At 45.4% G+C, this 23,517-nt stretch overlaps 1 protein-coding gene across 1 annotated transcript in view; it reads right to left on the bottom strand.

Annotated features, from left to right (window-relative positions):
• Window positions 1-23,517, bottom strand: part of LOC114608321 (kalirin-like) — a 473,938-nt gene that overhangs the window by 397,000 nt on the left and 53,421 nt on the right. The window contains exon 5 of the mRNA XM_028752277.1: window positions 23,370-23,444. Coding sequence (XP_028608110.1) covers window positions 23,370-23,444 — 75 coding nt within the window. The remainder of the gene's footprint in view (window positions 1-23,369; window positions 23,445-23,517) is intronic.

Here is a 23,517-nt window from a genome sequence, read left to right as displayed (position 1 = left end):
GGATACAGACTTCGAGTTAGCCAGGAAGAATAAAGTCAAGAGATTCACTGTACACTTGGAAATAAATTTAGCTAAGCATGTCTGCCAATTAGTTCAGTTTGGCCGTGTGTGTGTGTGTGTGAGTGTGTGTGTGTGTGTGTAAAACCATAAATATATACAATTTTAATTTATAAAAAATGTTATAATGAAGTCAATGAATGCACTTCTATTTTTAAAACAATTACTAGATTATAAAGACATAAGTGTTTAATACATTGCTTACACCTGACATCCTAACAGGTCTAACATGGGAAGTGAAGCTGCCAAGAAACAAGGAAAGTTTGGGCCCCTTTGTGATACATAATTCCCTTTTTACACGTACTGGACCCAAGACCAGTACTGGACCCAAGTCAGGGAACATGTCTGCAGGAACCAGAACTGGACTCTCACCAGATACAAAGCAAGGACCGCTTCTCACTTCACCCTTAGAGGAACCACTTAGACTCTGCAGACTTTAACTTGGATCCTTGAGGGAGGAAACCGTGATCGGTCTGTGTGCTTTCAGCCTAGAGGATGGATGGTCTAATTTGGAAAAGGCTAAAGGAGTTGTTAAATCTATGAGGGAAGAATGCTATAAGATGGATACTAGAAGAAAATGTACAGATTTGATTGGGCTCAATCGACCCTAGTAAGAAGTTCTCAGGAAAATCCAACTGCAGGTCAAAGCTATGAAATCTGTGGTGCTGAGCCAAGCCACAGACAAGGCTGATGCTCCTTGGTACCACAGGGAGGTACATGGCTGAAACATTATCAGTCTAGGGAAGGGAAAACAAACTTAATTGGCAATGGGTTTGGATCAGAAAACAGTAAGGGCCTTCCTTGGCTACAGAATAAAGTACAAAGATAAATGGATCCCTTCCATTTGAGATCTGTTTAATTTGAGCATTTAAGCAGCCCCAAGGGCTGAGGCCCTGACATGTGGCATGTTCTAGGAGACACAGAACTGTATACTGGTATCTGTGTTAGCATACCCAGCTTGAGGAGTTACATATACAAAAAGTCTCTGGCTAAAGGATCACACTCTATGGAACATTTAGACACTCAAATTCTCAGTTTCTTAGTGTAATCAGATACTTCAAACTTCCAATGTAAAACGCTGGGTTAGAGAATCAGTCTAGACACTTGTAGGTTCACCGGATAGAGAAGACTGAAGGCCCACAAATAGCAGAAACGGAGAACTTGCTGCAGAGCTAGGGACAGGGAGAACAGCTGATGGGACAGAGGATTACATCTGCCCAGGTGCTCTCAGTGAGCTCCACTGGTCACTGCTGGGCTCCCAGCTTGGGAATGGACATGTACACATGCAGAGGGCGGGGCTTGATTAAGGCATCCCCAGCTACTGGAGGATGAGACTAGGGGTTTTCCTCTCTGCCTCTTCAGCATCTGTAAGTGTTCTGTGTGTTGAATATATGTTTTACTGCCTTCCTAGAGTGGCCATGAAGCATTTCACTTTCCTGAGCATCTACCCACCTGCCCCTGCTGTCCTGGATCTGCCTCTTACACTAGAACTCCCTGCCTCTGTTTCTTCAATCTCATTTCCTCACTCTGCCCAGCTCTGGGACATTGGTCTTGCACCTGAGTGCCAGAGTGGGAAAGCCTCTGAGAGATACAGCAAGCTATGTGCCCTGAGGAAGCAGAAGACCGCAGAGCAGGTACCCACCCCATTTGCCCTATACCACGTAAGGAGTAAATAAATGTAAATTAAAACTCCCTCTAAGAGGGAGGGAAAATATCTGGCAGGGTCAGATGGAGAATTCTGGAGAAAGCGATGTACAATTTCAAGAACCTAGAGTTTCTGAAACCACCCAAAGAAGACCTCTTTTCTTTAAAAGAGAAAAGTCTTTAAAGAGCAGGAAAGGAAGCAAATCATGAACAAGAGCATTTGTTATGAAGAGATTGTGGCTATCAACTGTTGATTGTTTTTTCCTGGGAAGCTCATAAATATTTGGTGGGTCCTATAGACTTAGACTAAGGATAGTACAACAGGTTTGGAAACTCACTGTGCAGTCAGCTCACTAAGAGTCTGCCAACACTGGGAGACTGTTATCCTAGGTTTCTAATGGCTAGGGACAGGTACCAGATGGTGAAAGTCTATCGTAAATTTCCTTGTCATGTCTGAGAACGAGGTCTTCAGGCCTAAGACAATCTCCAGAAGACTGGTATTTTCTCCTAAGACAATCTCCAGAAGACTGGCATTTTCTTGGGGTTGAGATAAGCTGAGGAAGTTTACATACACTGCCAGGGACATCCATAGGCTTCCAAGTGAAGGAACCTTAGCAATCATCCAATTCACTTTGAAGTAAAGAAGCTCAGGCCCAGGGAGCTGCAATAACCTGCTCAGAATTCCACAAGGTCTGGCTCACACTGCAAGCACCATCCAGGACTATCCTGGGGACACGCCCCTTTCTTTATACTACACTGAAGACAGTCTGCCCAGTAATATGGAGATGTTCTTATAGGTATCTAAAGAAGGGTAGGTTTTTCACTGATTTTATTTTGGAAGATTCTCTCCTCCCTTCAAAAGATATCTATTTTAGAAAGTGCACCCCAGCCATGTCATACACATGAGCCATAAGGGAAGAGAATGGGGAAAGAGTCAAACATACCTGAGAGGGGAAGCGGAAAACAAAGGGTTAAAAGTACTGGTGCTCACAGAGAAAATTTGTTCCTCTTGTTCTCAACCTGCACAAAGGCTCTCCGGGAATTTGCAAGACTTTCAACATTTAAGCTCTTATATGCAAAGATCAAATTAAATCCAACAGATCAGAAAAGGAAAGGCATCTGAGAACAAAGTCTCAGTCCTGAGCGTCGAGGTTGATCGAATCAAGTGTGTACCTGAGTGCGGAAACATCTGCACGGGAGTGGGAGAGGTCCAGGAAGAACCGTTCTCAACAGAGAGCTGGACAGCATCCTACAGAATGCACTGAAGAGGTACCACCTCTGCAGTGAGATCCTGTGAATTCTGAAGTTCTGGGACTCAAGGAAATCTAAGGTAGCACACGGTTATGAGTCTATCAGGGGGAACCTCATCTGGGGAGCTGCCTCGGTCTTTCTCACAGGAACAACAACAACAACAACAAAATCTGCAAGGAAAATAACAAACATGTTTATTCAACACCTAGAATCATGCTAAGTGAAGTAATTATGGTAGTCTGAAAACATGTCAGACAAAAAGTAAAGAGAACTGGAGGACTGTAAAAGTGGGCCAGGTAGAAAGAAGAAATTAGATGACCTCCTTTTGGAGCCAAGAGATGTTGTTTTGTGGCATTGGGAGATGGGGGAGGAAATAATCACTGGCTGTTAGGAGATCTCTGATGAACCCTGCACCCCCAGCAGCCTAGTTACCCTGGCTGAAAAGCCAGACATTTCAATCAGATTCTATGAGAGTTAAACTGCATATCAAGCCTGATGCTAGAAATGATGCACCACAAAACCCACCAGGAAATGCTAGAAGCCATTTCTGCTATCAATTTATGTAAATGTTTCTGGCAAATGGAATCTACCCTCCTTAACACAGTAACTGTTGCACCGGACACCATGGAAGTTTGGCGTGATACTATTTATAATGAGGAAGTCACAAGGTTTCTTCCCTGATTCCCTAAGGCCCTATCAGTGAACGGTTAACCGAATAGAAAGCATTTGTTATAATCCGTGTGAGTTAAAGAACTGTACTGGGCTAGGTTATAGATTCACTCCTAGAGAAATTTTGGCTGGGATTAGTGATAATCAAAATACACAAATTTGAGTTTAAGATTAATAGATGCTAATCAGGACTCCAGGAAAATAGTACACAGCTACTCTCAGGGAAATAGTCTCATCACGTATCTTCTCAGAAAGCTCTGACTGCCAAGGTAACTTAGCCCAGCAGTGGACAGCATAGTCTAGACACGTACTGTAAACAAAACAGTTGGCTAGGGAATCCATCTGCGGGAAAGATAGTCAGGAGGTCCCCAGACTGCCGTCTGGATTTGGCATAATATGGCAAGACTGGCTGACTGAGTTCAATTAAGCTAGGGGCTGATAAAGGCTGGGGTATATTTTGAGGACCCAGCAAGCTTACAGGTAAGTATCAGGACTGAGGCTGAGCGGAATAACCCCAGAACTCTGTGAAGCCTGTAACAGTTAGGCTGGAAAGCATGGCTCCCGTTTACCTCTAAAGGCGTCTCCTGTAACTTAAATAAAGCAACAGTAGGAATATGGACATAAAGGGGGAAGCAGTGTTGCAACTGACACTAAAAAAGACCCAAGCCTTTCCTATCATATACAGCCATCTCTGCCAGCCCTAGTTTTCCTAGTTCTTGGAAGCATTCGCAAAGCATGCTGGGAAGGTTAGCATATGTATCTAGGTATAGGCCCTGAGGGTTATCTAGACCCAAGCCTGACTTGACCTCTGTCTGACCTTTGCATTTGGCAAAAAGCCTGGGGATTTCCCCAGTTTGCACATGGCAGACGCTCTCCCTGGGAAGGGAAAAAATTAATTTGACACAAGCAATCAATCCCACTGGAATGTTTGCATACACTGGGCCAAGCAGAAATGGATCCTAAAGGGAGTACTTCTGGGAGGTGATGGGAATTTTAATGCTGAAAAATGATACTGTGTCAAGAGCCCAGTACAATAAAAACAGCAGATACATTTGTACCCAACACATGAACAACATCACACGCATGCATACAGCTTACACGTCCACATACAGACTTGCCATTCTCCGGGAAAAGCCTGTCAAAGTATAGAACTGTCCAACTATCCATCATGCTGATTGTTCTGCTGAGTTCTGGTTTTTATGTTTTCTATTCAAAAGGTTTAACTTAAAGAGTGAAGCACTATCTAATACCAAAAGCTACAGAGGCCTGAGAAACACTCTCATATCCTGTGTGAGTCCTGCGGTCCCCAGGTTTGACGAAAGTACCAGCACCCCTTACCACAACCTAAGCAACTCTTGGAAATGACCTGCCACTTCCTCTCTCCCTCAAGCTCATCTGGGCTGACAGGAAACCCTGCAGACTCTCTTGCCGCTATAGTGGCTGTCTCATCAACTATGGTTTAGCAGGCTCCTTGGAGTTCTGTCTCTTATTTTGCCTCTTCCTACAAACTCATCTCAGAAAGTTCTAAATTGGCTTAAGTTGCAATTTTATCATATAATTTTAATACTTAAAATATTTTATAATTTTATAATTTAGAAGACAAAAATCCAATTCCTGGAAAACAAAATCCAAATTCAGAAAACAGAAAGCCCCAGAACTCACTCCATATCTCCGCACCCTTTCACCCTGCATCTTCCAGTTCCCCCTCATCTTCACACAACTCTCTGGCTCTGTTACATATTCCGTCTGCTTGGAACCCCTTTCCCATCCTAGACACTTCACATTTGTCACTCTGGACAATGGGTCTCTCTTCCCAATGTCATTCACATATGTCCTACTCTATGACCATTCCACAAAAGTCCCACCAGGCTTTACCACTCCTGCTATATCACAACTAACCACACATTTAGTCCTATGATAAACATGGGATGATATGATGCACCTAAAAATGTAACTCGTTGTCCTCTATCAGAACGTCAGTTTTCAGAAGACGCAGGAAATGTGGGGTAAGGAGATGAAGTTCTGTGTGAAAGAATGCAAGCCAAGATGGTAGTTTGCTTACCCTGATTCTCTTGTTGAGGATGGAGCTAAGCTGAGTTTACACATGCCCTGGGGGAAGATGGTTTCTTTATTGCCTTTACCACCTTGCCTTCACTCTCCGACTCCAGAAGAGTTCAATGATACACGTTACAAGAGGATCAGCAAGTCAATCCTCCTCAAACCTTGAGAGAGCTGGCCGTCCCTAATGAAGACATTATCTAGAGCACTTGACACATTCCTAATTGCAGATTTGGCATCCAAAGACACCGGCTGAGGAGATGCAGGCTTTTCAGCACAGGCCCAGCAGTTCCAGAAACTTGGCTCTGCTTTCAAAACACTAGAAGGGCCAAAATGGCATGAGACCATCAAAATGACTCTCCCCAAAGGAATCAGTGTCCCTGTTCATGGAGCAAGGATGCTAAGTCACATCATGAGTTTGAGCCTCACAGGGGTGACCAAGCAGTCTTGAACTTACAAAGACAAAGGCTTCTGGTGGGCAAAATGTCTCCAGAAAACATGGCAGAGAGATCCTAACACCACCCACTACCTAGCTCCTGTACCCTGCTTTCCCTATTCTCTGCCTGTTCTCTGTTCTGCTGGGAACACTAACACTGTGGATGAGTCATGCATTTGGTGCGCCCAACTTTGACACTGGCCTCAGAGATAGAAAGGAACTTTCCCAAACTGATCAATAGCAACACCAGCCCACAGCTCTTAACTTGAACCCAACCATCAAACACCAACACTTACTGATGCCTGTGAGGCAGGGTCTCCCTCCAAGGGTCCAGGCAGGTTTACACTTGTCCCTTCCTGCCTCCATTTCCCAAATGCTAGGATTAAAAGCATGCCCTGCCATGCCCAGCATGGCAGCTTTATTCTCAATCTAGATTTTCCAGGCCTGGCCTAGTTTGCCAGTCTTCTAGTTCCTGCATTCTTCACAGGGCCAGAGTTGCCCTCAGAATAGTAATAATAATAATAGTAATAATAATAATAACAATGCACAGTTTGGACTCCAGAGACCTGGAATGAGAGCAGTACATGAGATATAAAGGTTTCTGTGTTAAAATAGGAAACACCATGTTAGCTTAAAACAACAGTGAGCAAACAGCTCCTCCAAAGAAGAAAAGTCCAGCCTTATGTTGGACTTCACTTTCTATTAGGAATTGACATCATTTGAAAGAAAAATGTTCAGTGGATCTGGTTATTTTGGAAAGCTTAAATGACCTGGAAATTGAATCCTAGCAAGGTACAAGGGAAACCAGACCCAGTACAGGCTCCTACCTCAATGCTAGTCAGACTTCTAAGAGCGGAAAAACAGACTTTCAAAAAGCAGGTCTCTGTGACCAGCTCAGTTTGGAGTCCAGCACCACTCCATCCTTTCTGAGACCAAGAGCTCCCTGAACACAGACCATGCACGCCTACCTGTACACAGCACAGACATGGACCAAGCACTCATTACATGCGTGCTGGAAGAATCAATGCCAGCATACCCTTGCATGTTTACATGCACATAAGGACAAGCATGTAAATACAAGCACATACATGTACATAGACCTTCCTAAAGCAATGCAGTCAGTAAGTCAGAAACATAATTTCTCAACCCTTGTTGTACTCTTTAAAATGTTACATACTTTCCTCTTTTGCATATCCTTACATATATTTAATCTCCCCCATGCTCTACCAGAAACATTTATTTGCCTTGGGGAAGTTCAGGATAGTTATAGCAGCAGGCAAAGAGAAAATGTCAGTGCTCAGCTGTTGATATCCGGGATTGGATTTTTTTTAAGTATGCAGCTTGAATTCCTAAGCCCCCATGAACATATCGAGAGCCAGCCTGGGTGGATCTGAAGTGAGGGTGCTTTGGACCAGAAGTAATGAATGCTGAAGATGCAACATGGAGGGGCTGTTGTCATGAGGAAAGCATGAAATCCCTCCTTCAGTGTTGGTGGAATGTGGAACAGTTCAATCTAGAGTACACAGTAGGGCCTCAGCCACGTGGTACTTAAAGTCCCACCTCAAGTCTAGCCAAGTTTGAGGGAAGGTAGTTTTAGAAATAGTTCAGTAGGTCAAATAGTATCTAATGACTCAAGGATGGACAATTCCTTCTCCTCCGCCTCCAAATAAATAAATAAATAAATAAATAAATAAAACAAAAATTACCCACTTCAGGCCCTAGAGCAGAGTTTCTGTTTTCTTCTTGTCTCCTCACAGTTGGCACTGAGCAACCTAGGCATCCACAGATCTGTTTCTTAGTGGTCATATTCTGGGAATCAGAGACCAGAGAAAGGCTGGTCTGAGGTCTGGTCTAAGTGGCTGCTGTGCAGCAAGACTCTTACTCCATAGGCAAACTGTGAGGACTTCAATCTTAGTGTCATCTATCAGCTCAATACTCAAACAGCAGTACACCATTGCCAACAAGCACACCAGAGATCAGATCAAATCGGCTCCACACAGAGAACGACAAAAGCCAACAAGCACACTGCAGGGCAGCCCCATCCTTTCCCTGCCCCCACCACTACCAACACAAGTCCGCACGAGCACCTCTACAGACTCAGACCCTGTTCTGAAGAGAAGTCATAAATATGAGGGAGGTGGGGATCTAAGCAACTGAGCAGGTAAATCTTAACAAAGCAGTAATCCAAGCCAGACCAATCAAGAAGACTATGAAGTACCACTATAAACCAAACAAGAACAGGGTACGGACATATGAATTAGCTCCACTTTTGTAAGTATTATGAGCTACATTTTCTTTGCATATCTGGGTAATATGAAGTTAAGTGTGTAACTAAGTCACATTGCTGCCCAGAGGAAAGAAACCTCTAGCTGCTCTCAGCAGGCAGACCGGCCACTCTCCTGTGAGCATTTCTTGCAAAAGCAAACAGAACATATCACGAAACGTTTCGCTCCAACCCCACCCTTGCCAATTTCCTACCAGACATGAAAAAATGCAGTCCTTGAGTGTAGAACAAGCTGTTGCTCCTACACAAGTCCCCTAGCTCAGCTTTCAACCACACTCAAAACCAGAGGAGACCCCAGAGAAGAACTGACAAGAATCCCTTCTCACAGAGTCAGCGATTTTGCTTTTTCAAAGCACTTTCCTTCTACCCCTCAGTTTATCTCACACTATTCCCATGAGGTATGGCAGGGAAGTACGTTGACCTTTTTTCTTCAAATGAGGAAAGAGAGGTCCCATCTGTAAAAACAGGAATATGACCTGGCTTGGCAATTCATGGAGCTATTTAGTGGTGGGGAGGAGTGGAAACCTAGGTCTGGATCACACCCTTGGTGATCTTAACTAAGGACAGACAACTGCATCTGCATGTGGTATCAGAGTTATCATGCACTAAAGCTCACAAAATGCATGTGGCCTTGAGGGGCTAATTTGAACCCAGAACCTGGCTCTTAATTCACTTAATATACACTGTAAAAGAGACCAAATGGAGGTTTCACCGCTAGTCTAAATGTCACTACCAAAGCATCCTTAAGCATTCCACAGGAAGTTATCTTTAGACAACAAGGACAGGCTGTTCCCCTCTCTCCTGAGGATAAAAGCAGAAAAAAAATCTAGAACCCACAGTTGTCCTAGTCACTGTTGAAAAGGATCAGAGGCGTGGGGGTGGGAAATGAGTGGCCCTTCTTGTATGATTTGAACTAAATAGTGTCATAGAAAGGAAAAAAATCTAGTCCTAGTTCATGGAAAACCTTGGTTATAAATGTCTATCCTTAGGAGAAAGGTAAATGAAATGTAGCACACAACAAAGTGTAACATAGCTCTTAAAACAAAGGAAGCAGAGATAGGTGTGCTGACATGGAAAAGCTGCCCGTGACTATAAAGTGGTTAAAAACAACTTGCAAAATAGCACACATAGCACGATACTTTTTTTTTTGTCATATAAAAGAGAGCTGCGATTTATGTAAACACATATTTACATGTGCAGCAGGCTCATCTATCTGTTAAATTCATCAAAGTATTATGGGGAAGGAAATAATATCTTCTGTACAACTGTTCTATATAAATATTATTATACAATGTGTCAATGTCTTTACCCTTCCACACAACTGAAGAATCTTCTGTTTTCCTATCCTCATACAAAGGTTATTTGGCCAATGACTTTCTTACTTTGTACAATGAGATACACTTGTACTGGTGTATTTTATGTTTAAATTAAGTGGAAGAGTGACTCAATCCACACAGAGTTCTAACCATCACTCCATTTGTTTCTCATCTTAAGTCGATAACCAAAAGTAAGTAATAGATATAAAAACCAGAAGGAGATGAATCAAGTTATCAGATAAGGATTCCCTGGGCTATTGGGATCACAGTAGTGTTTGTATCCTTCACACTTACTTTCTCACCACACTAAGCAGCCTTAGAACAGCCCTGAGATAGGAAAAGGTAAATGTTCTGTAAAATGACACCTTAAAAAGGATCTTTCGAAATGAACCTTTGTCTTCCTATTTAAATACATTTAACTCAGTGCCAATAGAAACATATCATGTGGATCAAGGCATGCATGAAATTCCCTTTCTGGTTGATCTCTGGCCATTTTTTCTCCCAACCCAAGACCAAAAACTATTCAAGGAAAAGGACCATGAGCTGCCATGTGTAGCAGCTCTCTCAGCATCCAGCACACCCGTCATTCCCTCATTACTGACTAGAAGATCCATTTGCACATTTGCACTACTGGGGTTTTCCAAAACCAACCAAACCAACCAAACAAACAAACAAAAAAACACACCCAGAATGCATCTCTATCTACTTTTCCAGTGCTTATGAAATATGTGGATATTTATAATCAAGTGTTCCAAAGGATCCCCTCTGACTAATTCAGACTCAAGAAATAGCTACATTCCACAGTGTTGATTTTACAAGTCTCTTTGTTTAAGGTAGAATTGCCTGTCCACAGAAATTATTTTTATTTCCTTCACACAGCATTGAGTAACTCCCAAATGGCATACACACCAATAATTAGCTTTTGTGAGAAAAGAAAAATCAGGCCAACAAATAATAGTTAAGCAACTATTATCTGTGAAGCACTCAGCTGGGTGCTGAAAATATAGAAAAGTCCAAAGAAAAATGTATATACAGCACAACTGCTGCACACAGACGTGAACATTGTCCAAGCCAAGGCCTCCAGGTGGCCTTGGAGCCATCAGTTTCTATAAGGATTTGTGACGGTACTGGTGTCCAAACAAGGATATGTACCTTATTCCCACTCCAGACTCAGGGTCCAAGACACCAGACAGAGACATAGGAGTCCTGCTTTCATTCCCAATCTAGAACCCACAGGATGGATCGGCATGCAGAATGCTGGCATGCTAGTCCACTCTGACATCACTGCAGAGAGCATCTGTTTATGTGATTGCCATTCATTCTCCAAAGAATATGTGCAGCCTGGTTCCTCTCTCCCCAAGCTCCCAGTAGCTCTTGGTGCTTGATCTTAGTGCTCATGCACAAGACAACTCAGGTCAGTTTAATAACAGCTCTACCCTCTGACTAGGAGACCAACTAGACTCCCACACATCCACAGAGCAGTCAGCAGCCCTTCCAGCAGGAACCTCCTTTTTTATTTTTATTTTTTATCTTTTTGGCTGTGATGGAAGCCATTCTGATACTCTTCCCACAGCCATTCTATTGATTAACATGTTCAGTCTCTACCACTGTCTCTTCCTGTGTCTTTTTTCAAACATTTAAAGGTTTTCTACAAAACAAAAACAAACAAACAAACCCTACGACCTCACTAGACCTGAAAACTAAAATATTTTACCAAAGTTTAATATGTATGCATAAATATCACATGTATAAATCCAAAATTTCACACACCTGTAATTTAAAAAAATACTATCAAATGCTCCAAAGATGTCCTTTTGATACCATTTAACTTGTCTCTTTGCTTTCCCCGCCAAACTCCCTGAACGGCTGTCTGTAGTCTCTGTGTTCATTTTTTAACCACTGAACAGGGGTGGCCCCGTGACCCCTCTCCGCATACATCCTGGTGAGGCTGCTACTCCTCTCCACTGTCACCACATGGTGCGCCATCTCCCTAGAAAACCATTCTGGTCCCATAGTTGGTCAAGTATCTCCTTAGACTCCAGTATCTGAGCATGTGCTGTGCCAGTGCACTGGGATACTGAGAAGGGGCTGGGAGTCCTGTGCTTTCCCTCTGATCTAAAGCTGTGGCATTATTCCAATGCAACATATTCAATAGCCACCATCCCAACAGGGAGTCTGGCCAATCTCCTTCTCCAACTGTTGGCGATCAGCTCCTCCTTGCCCACACCCTCCCTTCCAGAACAGTAAGTAGACAGGGATGGAAATCCCACTGGAACTCTAGACCCCTCCTTCTCAGCCCCCTTTGTCATATCCAATTAACCATCTGTCAGCCTCCAGGACCCCTTCTAGGCTCACTGTCCAGCTGCCAACTCGACTGTGCCTGCTACCCCCACCTCAGGATGCTCATTGTCCCTGGCGTGTGGGGTAAGAGTGTAGAAGGTGAGATTTTAACCACAACCCTTATCCTTGCCCATTTTGCCTAAAATAAATGCAACTCCAAGCTTAAATATCACATCCCTACCTAACTCTGCACAGTAAAAGAAGGAAAGAAGAGAGGGGGCAAACTAAAGGAAGAAGGCAGGGAGAGAAGGAAAAAGGAAAGGAAAGAGAGGGAAGGAGGGAGGGAGGGAAGGAGGGAGAGGGAAGGAGAGAGGGAGCGAGGGAGGGGGATCCCACTGAATGTCACAATTTTCATAATTTAGAATATAAAAGGATTCATCTAACCGGCAATACAATAATGTTATATATGTAATATAGTCATGCCAGTCATACATATAACCATATTATACTGCTAGCAATGTAAGCTATATGGCTATTTATAATATGAATGTAACTGTCAAATGCTCTCTATATCCACAAACACCAAGCAGTCTTGAGAGGAAAGGACTTTTAATATTCATCTTATGGATGAAGAAACCAGAACTCAGAAGTTACAATTCACACAGCCTCATGGTTTACTAAGTTCTTGTTCATCTGGGAGATTCTGACTGTGGGACTGGCCCACATCTCAGGAAACTCCATATCCTTCTGCTCCCAGGGAGAGAAACCTGGTCTCCCTCTGGTCAGTAACAGCACCCAGATTTCTACTCTGTTAGGCTATGTAGGACCACGGAGAATCCTTTGATGAAATGGAGTGTTTTCCTTAATGACAGTCCAAGTTTCTCCCTATGACAGACTTAGAGAGGGAACACTTTAGGGACAAGAACTAGGATGTAGCATCTTCTTCCTTGTGTGTAGAGGATGGCTATGATCCCTCTGTGCCAGCTGTGATTGGTGCCATCTCCTGGTGGCCAGGGCTCAACCCCTCTATAAGAAGCTGCCCAGAGACCTAGCCTGAGCCAAATCCCTGTACTCTCCTCAGTCCACACTGCTCCAGCACTCGCCTTCCTGGTTTTCCACAGAAGGTGATTCTTCAGAGCCCACTAGCCTAGAGCAGATCCCTTTAGGAATGCTAATTGTGGCTCTCCAGGCCTTGTTTCCCAGCTTTCCTACCCAAAGGCCTCAGAGGGTCACTTCATCTGGACCACACACTTCAAAGATTGCACATCCCTGACCCCTGACGAGAAAGATTCTTTCTGCAGGAGCTGTTCAACCAGCAGCTTGTATCCTTGGGTCCTGGCTAACCAGTGATTTTACTGAGGTCTACCTTCCATCTGGTCCCTGAGCAAGAAGCATCTTCTAACGGACCAAGGCAGACCCTTTGGCTGACCTTGAGATCTGTCCCTTCAAGCTGAGGCTGGGAGTTTAGTTGAATGGTGGAGAGCGCTTGCCCAGAACATCAGAGGGCCTAAGCTGGAGCACAGAACAGATATCCAGCTTCATCCAGGACCTTCTTCCAGAATCGATCTTCTCCTTCCTAAACACTCACTCTCTGCCTCCTGTGTGCCTTCTCCCTCTTCCTCACCTCAGGTATTCCCGTATCTTCTTCACCTAAATAAAGCCCTCCCTCAACTCTGCTCCCCATCCAGCTACTTCACTATTTTTAATCTTCCCTTCACAGCCAAACCTTTGCAAAGAGTCATCTCTATGCACACCCACCGCTTCCTCCACATCCACTCACACCCCATTCCCTTTGCAACTTCAACTCCGCCCCCTCCCCATACAGGACTGACACTAGCCTCACAGTTACCAAGGATCTCTCTGACTGAGGAACCAGTGGCTGGCATTTGCTCAGCCCCATACCCTTCAGCTTCCCGGCAACATGAAGCCCTACCGATCACCTGCTTCCCTCCAGACCCCAGCCTCTCCTGGTTCTCTCCCAACCTTCCACTTCAGTCTGCAGCTCTGCCCTTGGTCTTCCGCCCTTAGCTCTGTGGAAGCTTTTCATTTATTATTTCATCTATGCTGATAGCTCCAGCCACAACTTCTTTCAGATATCTCCAAAATCTATAGTTCTGACTCTGGCCTCCCTCCAAGGCTCCAGACTCCCTTTGATAGCCATGTACTGAATCAACACATCCCTTAGCTATCCACTGCCACCTGAAATGCTACATGTTCCAAGGCATTTCTCCAAATCCTCCCTCTCCTCCCGGCCCCCACAGCTGCTTCCCTGTTTCCCAACTCCTGATTTTCCAGGGGCACCTCTATCCCCTGACCCCCACACTAAAGCTTTACTTCCAACTTCCTCGACACCTCTACATCTAATTTGTCAGGTCCTGTGGGCTCAACCTCCACAAATTCACCTCCATTGCTTGTCTATCTTTCGCCAACAGAAGTCTCTTCCTCCATTCTAAGAGCAACTCCACACAGCTCTCAGATTCGTATTCCTTACCACGCCACTGCCCATGCTCAGAGAAATTCACAAACTCCCTAAACCAACTGAGAAAGATCCAACTCATTGACCTTCCATTCAAAACACTCATGCTCTAGGAGTCCAGTAAGTGCTTACCAAAGCAATCAATCAGTGTGGTCCCCACCCACTTCTTTTTTTCTGCATATAAATTCTTTATAAAATGGCTTTTTCTTATTTTCTTTACAAATATTACCATTATCTCCATTTTAAAATGACATTAAGACAGTTCTGCATAAAGAAGAACATTTTTTTTATTTTTTAAAATCAAATCATAATTTTTACTTATTCACACAGGGGTTATAGACACAAAAAGGCAGGACATGGGAAAGGGGATGACACCGGAGCATGGGTGTTCAGGGGGAGTACAGATCTCTTTCAGAACATGGTATCAGCTAGGTGAAGGTTCAGGGGACAGGTCACTATGACTCTGTCTATGATTCACTTGTCCTTATCTAAGTTGGTATTGTCTGCCAAGGCTACCTATTTACAAGGTCTATGACCACTCAGGCTGGTAAATTTCCACAAAAGCTGCCTGTTTATAATAGCTTATAGCCCTCTGTTTTAATGGTTTTCCACAGAGACCCAAGACTTGGTGTTAGTATACATGTATGACAGGCCTACTGCTGATTTTAGGCCTATGGCTGATTTTAGGCCTTCAGTGTGTAAGCAGGGCTGCCCCTGACATCTCCTCTCTTCTCTAAGTATAGAAGGGCTGTAGCAATTCTAATCTTGAGAAGGTGGGGAATAGAGGCCTGAACTCCAATAATTGAAGGGGACCTTGTAATGGCTCCGGTCCCCCTGTTGTTGTCCAGTGAGGCATGAGGACCATACCCATCCCAATGTCTTTTTTCCTGGAGAGGGGATACTTTTGACATCAACCCCTATGCAGTCAGGCTTGTCCCTCAGGGAACCCAGAGAGATATTTTTAACTATTATTTATATTGCCTTGCAGTGCTTAACCTCGCAGCCTAAGCAAGAATTCAGATGGCCAGTCAGAGGGGCTTCTGGGTGGCCCCTCTCTGCTTGGTCTAGGGGCGGAAGTCCCCTCTTTTAGGTCCCCACCCACTTCTAAGCTCCCATTCATCCTATACCTGCACCATCTGGGTCATGAACACTAGACTATTACCTTTGCCCATTGAGCATTGTCTCCTATTAGTCTTCAGCCTGGGAATGCAACACTCTCTAGCTTTCCCTCTGATTCCTTCGTACCAGCTGAAGACATAAGCACACCGTAAGTATACAGATCACCCATCACTGTGTACTCCTCAGCTTGTTTATTCCTGGCATCCATGTTCTCTAGCAAGTACCTGACTCACTTCCAAAAATGCTATGGGGGTGGAAAGGGAGGAGACAGAGCTAATTCTCCAAGTCTCTTCTTTGCTTTCCTGAATGAAGATCTCTCTCTGTCCTCCCAACAGAGTCTTTCTGTTCCTTTGCTCCTCAGCAGACACGATTTCAGGCAGCTCTATTGATCCAACAACTCTATGGCTGTCAGTCATTTCCTAGTTATTCTCCTGCCCGTCATCCACACAAAGGAGTGGTAGGAAGAGTCTCAGCTATACACTGAGAAGGAACGAGGCGGGACCAATTCTCTGCACCCACCTGAGGCTCAGCAGAAACAAGCCAGCCTATTTTCACCAGCATCTCTCAGTGGCTGGGGCCATGTGGCTCAGGGCATGGGAAGGGGCTTCAGGGGGCTAGCATATTTACTCCTTTGTGTAACAGTTAAAAATAGAAGTGCCCTGACCTGTTGTAATAGGATGGCCCACCCAGTCAGTCCCCTTGGAAAAGAACGATTCGTATCACCTCTCCTCACAGACTGAACGGTCCTGTGGAGGTAGATTAAATAAGATACTGCTTGTCAAGAGGCACTTAGAGAAACAGGATGCTCCATTTGGAATAACTATCTGCAGATATTTGGGTATCCGTTGCACAACATATAAAGCCCTTTCACCGTGTCTTATTTGAATCACTCAACAACCCTATAAGGGAACAGCGGCCAAAGAGATTGTTATCCCCATCCTATGTAGATGTCAAAGTCACGTGGACAAGTCATTCAGACAAGCAGGGAGCAAACAGGAGGATCACCTTCCTGCTCTAGCACATGACCTTCCTTCACAGACTTTTTCTCCCCTTTCAGCCCATTAAGTCCAAGTGCTCCCAGAGGGAGGACATTTATATTTATATCCATTTCCCTCCTGCTCCACAGTCCTTCCTTTGATGGTTTTATATACTTCCACAGAGTGTGACTGCAGTAGACACTCAATATGTATTTGTTAAACAAGTGACTGAAGGCAAGAAGCCTAAAGTCAGCCTCCTGAGTCCACAGGCAGACAAGGCTCCTTGCTCCTCTCATGCTGTTGTTGCAGCACCCTTCCCATGCATGTGAGACTCTGCGTAGCAGCCATCCAGAGGTGCCCCCTGCATAAGTACAACAGCAGGCACAAGACGGCACTAACAACTAGGCCCTAGTTACTTGGGTTTCCTGAGTTGCGGCTGTCCCCAGACATCACCAGACGCTTTACACTCTTCTTCTACTTAAGCATCTCAAACTGTAAAACAAGCTTTATTACTCCTATTTTTGCAAAACTCCTGAAGATGAGTGACAGTAAGTGATTTACCCAAGTGCGTTTATCTGATCCCAGGCAAAAGCATCCCGGCTAATCTAGGGTTATCTTCCCCCACCGGTACTACTGATGACAGGTTTTGTTTGGATGGTTCTTTGTTGTCCTGTGCACTGTAAGATATCTAGCAGCACTTAATATCTGACTACAAACTAGAAGCCTACAGCAAACTGTTTCATGAGTTATGACAACCAAAATAAATAAAGTCTCCAGACATCACCAGATGCTCTTTGGTGTGAAGCAGCATTGCTCCTGGCTGTGAACCACTGTGCTATCCTAGACCGCCTACCTCCAGAGATCAAGGCCAAGTGAAACCAGGAGAACTCTGGGAAGTGTTTGTTGTACAGAGTCTAAGAAGACCCCTAGCGCATTCACTCTGGGTCTGAGGTTTACAAGCAGCAAGAGTTTTCATACTTGTAACCCCACTTCTTTCTGTAGCCCTCGCTTGTCCCAATACCTCCTCTCTTTCCTTAAAGGACATTCAAATATAGTTGGACAGAACTGCCAATAACTATCATATTGGCAGCCCATGATACAAGGATGAATTCCAGCCTCCACAACCTTACAGAGGTAGCGCCAAACACTAGTAATATATTCTGAAATAGATTAGCATAGAAATCACCTACCTACAATACAACATTCTCTCTCCCCAGAAATAAAGTCCTCTCAATACTCCTCCAGAAGTCTCTGAGCGAGCAAATGACTAAATGTCCAATTGATGACTAAAGAAGACAGAAGAGAAATTCTAAAATACAATAAGCATTGAGCTGAGTATGCTGGATAGTCTTAAGTCAATCTGACATTAGGTCAGGTCATCTGGAAAGAAGAAATCTGAATTGAGAAAAATGACTCCAAAGGACTGGACTGTAAGCAAGGCTGACTGGGAATTTTCATGACTGGCAAGTGGTGTGAGAGAACCCAGGCCATTGTGGTGGTGCCACCTCTGAGAAGGTGGTCCCTGGAGGGTGCAAGAAAACAAGCTGAGCAAGCAAGGGGACAAATCAGTAAGCCTCTTCCATGGCCTTGGTGTGAGTTCTGCATCCAACTTCCTGCCCTGTTAAATTCTCATCCTGACATTCCCTCAGGAATGGACCATGGTAGGTACTGTAAGCTGAAATAAGCCCTTTCTTTCCCAAGCTGCTTTTGCTCATGGTGTTTTATCATTGCAATCGAACCCCTAACTAAGACACTGGGCATAATGTTTACCTTGTAGTGTGTGAAGAGTAATGTCAAAGGAAAGTATGGTGCTTTGAATATGCTTGGCCCAGTGAGGGGCACTATTAGGAAGTGCGGCCTTGTTGGAGAAAGTGTGTCACTGTGAGGGTGGGCTTTAAGACCCTTCTCCTAGCTACCTGAAGACAGGCCTCTCTTATTTGCTTTTGGAACAGGATGTAGAACTCTCAGTTCCTCCAGTACCATGTCTGCCTAGACGATGCCATGCTCCCACCTTGATGATAATAGACTGAACTTCTGAACCTGTAAGCAACCCCCCAATAAAATGTTGTCCTGTACAAGAGTTGCCTTGGTCATAGTGTCTCTTCACAGCAATGAAACCCTAAGGAAGACAGATGTTTTCCTTTTCTGCAGAAAGAGGTAAGGGGATTTCTCTCTTCTCAGGAACCTACTGATATTTTCTCAAAGAATTGCACACAAAGTATTTGGTTATTTCAAAGTCTTCCTTTTCTATAATCTGGAATGACAATGACTTGTCATTGCCTAAGTTTGAGGAACGATACAGTGAGTAAGACATATCATAACCTAGATTCAACAACTGCTTACATTTGGCTGTGTCTGTTATATCTCTAAGGGAGATAGGATTTTTGATGAAGTGTAAGGTATTTTAAAGACTTTGTACCTAACTCCAAAAAAAAATTAATTTTAAGGGGAAAATGGGTCCTATACATAGGAAAAGGCTAAAGAATAATACAATGCCACTGACTCAGTGAGAATATAGGCACTGAGGTTTTATAGAGATAGTTGTAAACTGTAAATGCTTTCAAAAAAGACAGAACACAAATCTTGAAGAATGTGTCAGATTTGGAGGCTATGGAGTAGGATGGGAATGAATCAATAATAGTAAAAATGCCTTACACAATGGGGAGGAATGCTGGCTACAACTGAGCAGCTAAGCATGGACTTGACCCATAGACACAGCTTCATAAACCAGACAGTGACAACTGAAAGGGTGTGTTAGAGAGTGTTATCAGCCCCAGGTACAAGGTAGAGGTGGGACAGACTTTGAAGGATGAGAAGGGGGTGCTAAAAGGAGTCCATGGGAGCCTGGCCTTGGGCAGTCACCCTGCGGATGAGCAACTGCAGACTACGCAGAACTGTGCAGCAAGGCTTGATAAAGGAGGGAGATCCTTCGAATAAATGCCAAGGTTTTAAACATCATGACTGGGAAAGAAAAGATGCCACTTAGAGAACAGAGAAGAAAGTGAAGAGGCTATGGTGGTTTGTGGAGTTGGAAACACACACAGAAAGCTGAGTTGAGCTCAGCTGAGCTTGGCCAAAGCCCAGTTAACAGTATCTTTCCCATTGAAAATGTCTGGATGCGGAACCAAAGCTCAACAGAGAGTTGGACACAGCAACTTCTTTTTCCTTAGCTGTTTGCCTTTGCACTTTAAAGAAAGAGCTTTCTCTCCTGCTCACCAAAGCTAAGCTATGAGTTGCGTTATGGAGCCTACTCTTCTGTCTCATCTCTGGGATCCCACGCAGCCACTTCTGTCTCCACAGCCAGCTTCTCTCTCTCTCTCTCCCTCTCTCTCTCTCTCTCCCTCTCTCTCTCTCTCCCCCCCCAAAACTACCTATGACAAAAACTCAAAACCTTTTCTGACAATCGCGTTCCATCCTCTCTCTTGCTGATAAATTACATGTGCCTATATCCTGTTTGCCATCCCAAATGCCCACTCTGAGTGCCACTTCTGATGCTGTGAACCCAGAATCAGCAACCAGGGTTTTGTTTTTCTATTCTCCCTGTTCAGCCTGTCTGCCCCATAATTACATCAGAGCTCACACAGACTCCTTTCTGCCAGTCCCAAAATGAGACCTCCTGGTCCTACTCCCTCCCTCAGGAAGCTGCAAATCCACCATGCTTTTCAATCATCAGGACCACTCCTAGACGTCCATGTCTTGAGTCCTCATGTCCTGCTCCAAAATGACTTGATGTCCACATCCAACTCTTCGTGTGTAACTGTGTCCTGAGCTGAGCACATCAGTCAGCTGGGTCCGCCCATCCTTGGGCTCTCACCACATCACGAGTGTCAGGAAAAGTCAGCGTGTCTAGCTCTCACGATGTCTCTCAGAGTCAGCCCTGACTCCTCACCCTTTCTGCCATCAACACAGGGCAAGCCCCCAGCCTCCACCTCATTCTTAGATGATCTCAGCATCTCCCTTGATCTTATCTTTATTGTTTTTTTATTATTTAACTCCATTAATAATATCTCTGCTGGACTAATCTTTCCAAATACTATTTTATGATGTGTCTTTGCTTGAAGACCAGCAGTGACTCCCCTTTTCCCTTGAATCATGTCCAAACTCCTCTTCAGAAGGTTTCAGGATTCTTTTATTTGTTCCTATTATTTTTAGCCAAACCTGTCCCTCCCCCTCACTAAGCTACCCTTTCCCCTCAGTCGCCTCAAAATCCCACCCTTTTTATCTTTGCCCAATCTCCCTGCCCCGCCCACTTCAAAGACCACCCTAGGCACCGCCTTCTCTGGTTCGGACAGCTCTTAACTCACAGCATCCTAACTTTTAGCAATTGGTTAATTAGCAAGCTGTAACTTCCTGAGGACAGAAACTACTGTGACTATTTCTTCTGTGTTCCATAGCACCCTGGACAGCAGAAGATTCCCAGAAGGTGTTAGAAAGTCCTTGTTGGTCAGTCTTTGTACATGCAAATTTTTCCACCACAAAGAAGGGGGTAATCCTGGTTCGGGGAACTTTGGAGAATCTGTTTGATGGGTTTTTGGTTGTTCAACTGAATAAATTTATAATCCAGCCAGCCAACAGGTACAGAGCTATGTTTCACAGAAGACATGAGTCAAAAAGGAAAAGGTTGAGAAACATAGTCTGTCCAGACTTAAGAATCCCCAACAGGGGCCTCTGAGATAGACTGCAAGTGGAGTGAAGGTCAAGGGCCAGAACACAGAAGGCCATGAGGCAGAGAAGCACTCCTCTAGACTTACCCTTTATAGCTTGTCACAGGTCATCAATCACTTGCAGGTTTGTGTATAAAGGACTTAAATTATCTCTAATTCTAAATGCATATGAGATCTAGCCTCTCTTTCCACCACCACGGCTGCCACTGCATCCTTGAAGTCAACAAGACTGCCCTGTAAAAGGACATCACCCCAATAGGAAGCTGACCCCAGCCCACTTCTTACTCTGTGATGTGAGACTAGCCCAGGCAATGTAAACTATTTGAAAGGCACTGGGGAACATAACAAATTAACTAACAAGTCTCTAGAATTGGAAGCTACAAAATAAATGCCTATCTAAAAAAGTAAGGAAGACAGGAAGAGGAAAGGAAGAAGAGAGGAGAAGAGAGAACAGGAGAGGACAGGAGAGAAGAGGAAAGGATAGAAGAGGAGAGGGGAAAGAAGGGGAGGGGATGAAGAACATAAATTCATACTTCAGGGAGGAATACGAATTCATATCATGGTGGGTTTTCCCCACAGCTAGAAAATACAGCTGCTTAGCATGGCTGGGGTGGATGCCAGTGGGGTCGAGTAGACGTCCTAACAAATGTTTCTGGCTGTCACTTAGCTTCCAGAGTCCTTTCCCTAGTTTCAGGACTATAAACCCAAGGCAAGCACCTCTTTAGAATCCATGCTTTGGTGTCTAAGACAGAAGGAGCAGGAGAGAAAAGAGGGGGGCGGGGGAGGAGGAAAGTGAAAATGCTGACTCCAGAGATGGAGGAGGGAGGGAGGGCAAGCTGAGCCCTGGAAGCAGGAATGGATGACAGGAGACTCTTCCCCTTTCCCAGACCCTGGCATCAACTCCTGTCCTCCAGCTCTTTCCTCCCCAGACCAATTAGAGATGACCATATGGGCCAATTAAGTCTTGACTTTCAAAGCCACAAGTTCCCCCACAAAGAGCCCGACTCCCTTCCCTAGAGTGGTCCTCCAGGATAAAGCAACAGGGTTAGGAAACAGATGGGTGTGCAGCCTCCAGAGCTAACCTGACCCCTGACCCCTACCAGTTCATGTCCTCTGAGCCAACTTTCTCGAAGGGCGAGCAGATGCGTGGAGCGCCCATAACTTATAAGAGTCCTTGGGACAAAGATTTCCAGACAAAATGGTTGCAGACGTGTGGGGAGCTGGGGAACTGCACAACAGAGCTGGTGGAAGCTACAGGTACAGGGGAGATGGGGACTCCTTGGTGATGTTTAAAATAGGGCTACAGGTGGTAGGAGATGAGGGTGATTGGTGTCTATTCTGGGGAAGGGACAATGGAGCCAGCGAACAGGAGCAGCTACAGACAGGCTGCTTGCGAGGTGCAGAGGCGCAAAGCGCTGGAAAAGCTATCCCAGGCTACACGCGCCGCAGGCAAGCAAAGATTTGGTGGGTGTGTATTGAGAGGGACGCTAACTCACACTTCCAGCAATAAGCGATTCCTAGGTAAAACTCATCAGTTCCCTGAACTGGAGAAAGGACCAAGCATCGGGTCCGAGGTGCCTCAGATCCTCCCAGCGGGTCCAAAGTCCCAGAAGCTGCTTCCCCGCACGCACCCTGCACGTTCTCTCCTCGCCTGGCTCATGCCTGTCAGTCTGAAGCCTGAGCACCTCGCGACCCCTGCCGCCCCTCTGCACATCAGGGCCCCGAGCCCTGGAGGGAAGAAGGGCGACCCAGGAGCCCCGCAGATAGGCACTGTGGAAGTGGGGAGCCGAGGGAGGGGCCGGGACACCGGTAGCTGAAGGGGCGCGCTGCAAAGTGATCCAACATCTCCCAGAGAAGGCGGCCCAAGGGGACCGCCTCTCGCCTCCCCAACACAGACTCCGCAACTGGGGTGAACGCCGAGGGACGCCCAGCCCCCACACCCTCCCTCAAAACGCAGCCAGCACCGCCAGAACAACGTGAACCTCCGCAACTCCAGCCAGCCCCGACGATCGCGGGGGGCCGCCTCCGACTCGTACGCCCCGGCGGCAGCCAGCCTGCGGTCCCCAAACTTGTCCAAAGACACCGCGTCCGAGGCGGCTGCCCTCAGCCGCCGTCCCCAGAACCCTGCCCGACCTTACCTGTCCGGAAAAAGGCGTCCACGTCCGAGTCGGCGGCTCCCCCTTCCTCCGATGCCCCCTCCGGGGGGTTCATGACTGGGGGAGGGCGTCCGCGGGCAGCCGGGCGCCGGCGAAGCCTGGGGCCGAGGGCGGCGCGGCGCCCGGTGGG

Source organism: Grammomys surdaster, unplaced genomic scaffold (genome assembly GCF_004785775.1).
Source record: "Grammomys surdaster isolate TR1022 unplaced genomic scaffold, NIH_TR_1.0 125889, whole genome shotgun sequence".
Lineage (NCBI taxonomy): Eukaryota > Metazoa > Chordata > Mammalia > Rodentia > Muridae > Grammomys > Grammomys surdaster.
This window is presented reverse-complemented; position numbering and strand designations above follow the sequence as displayed.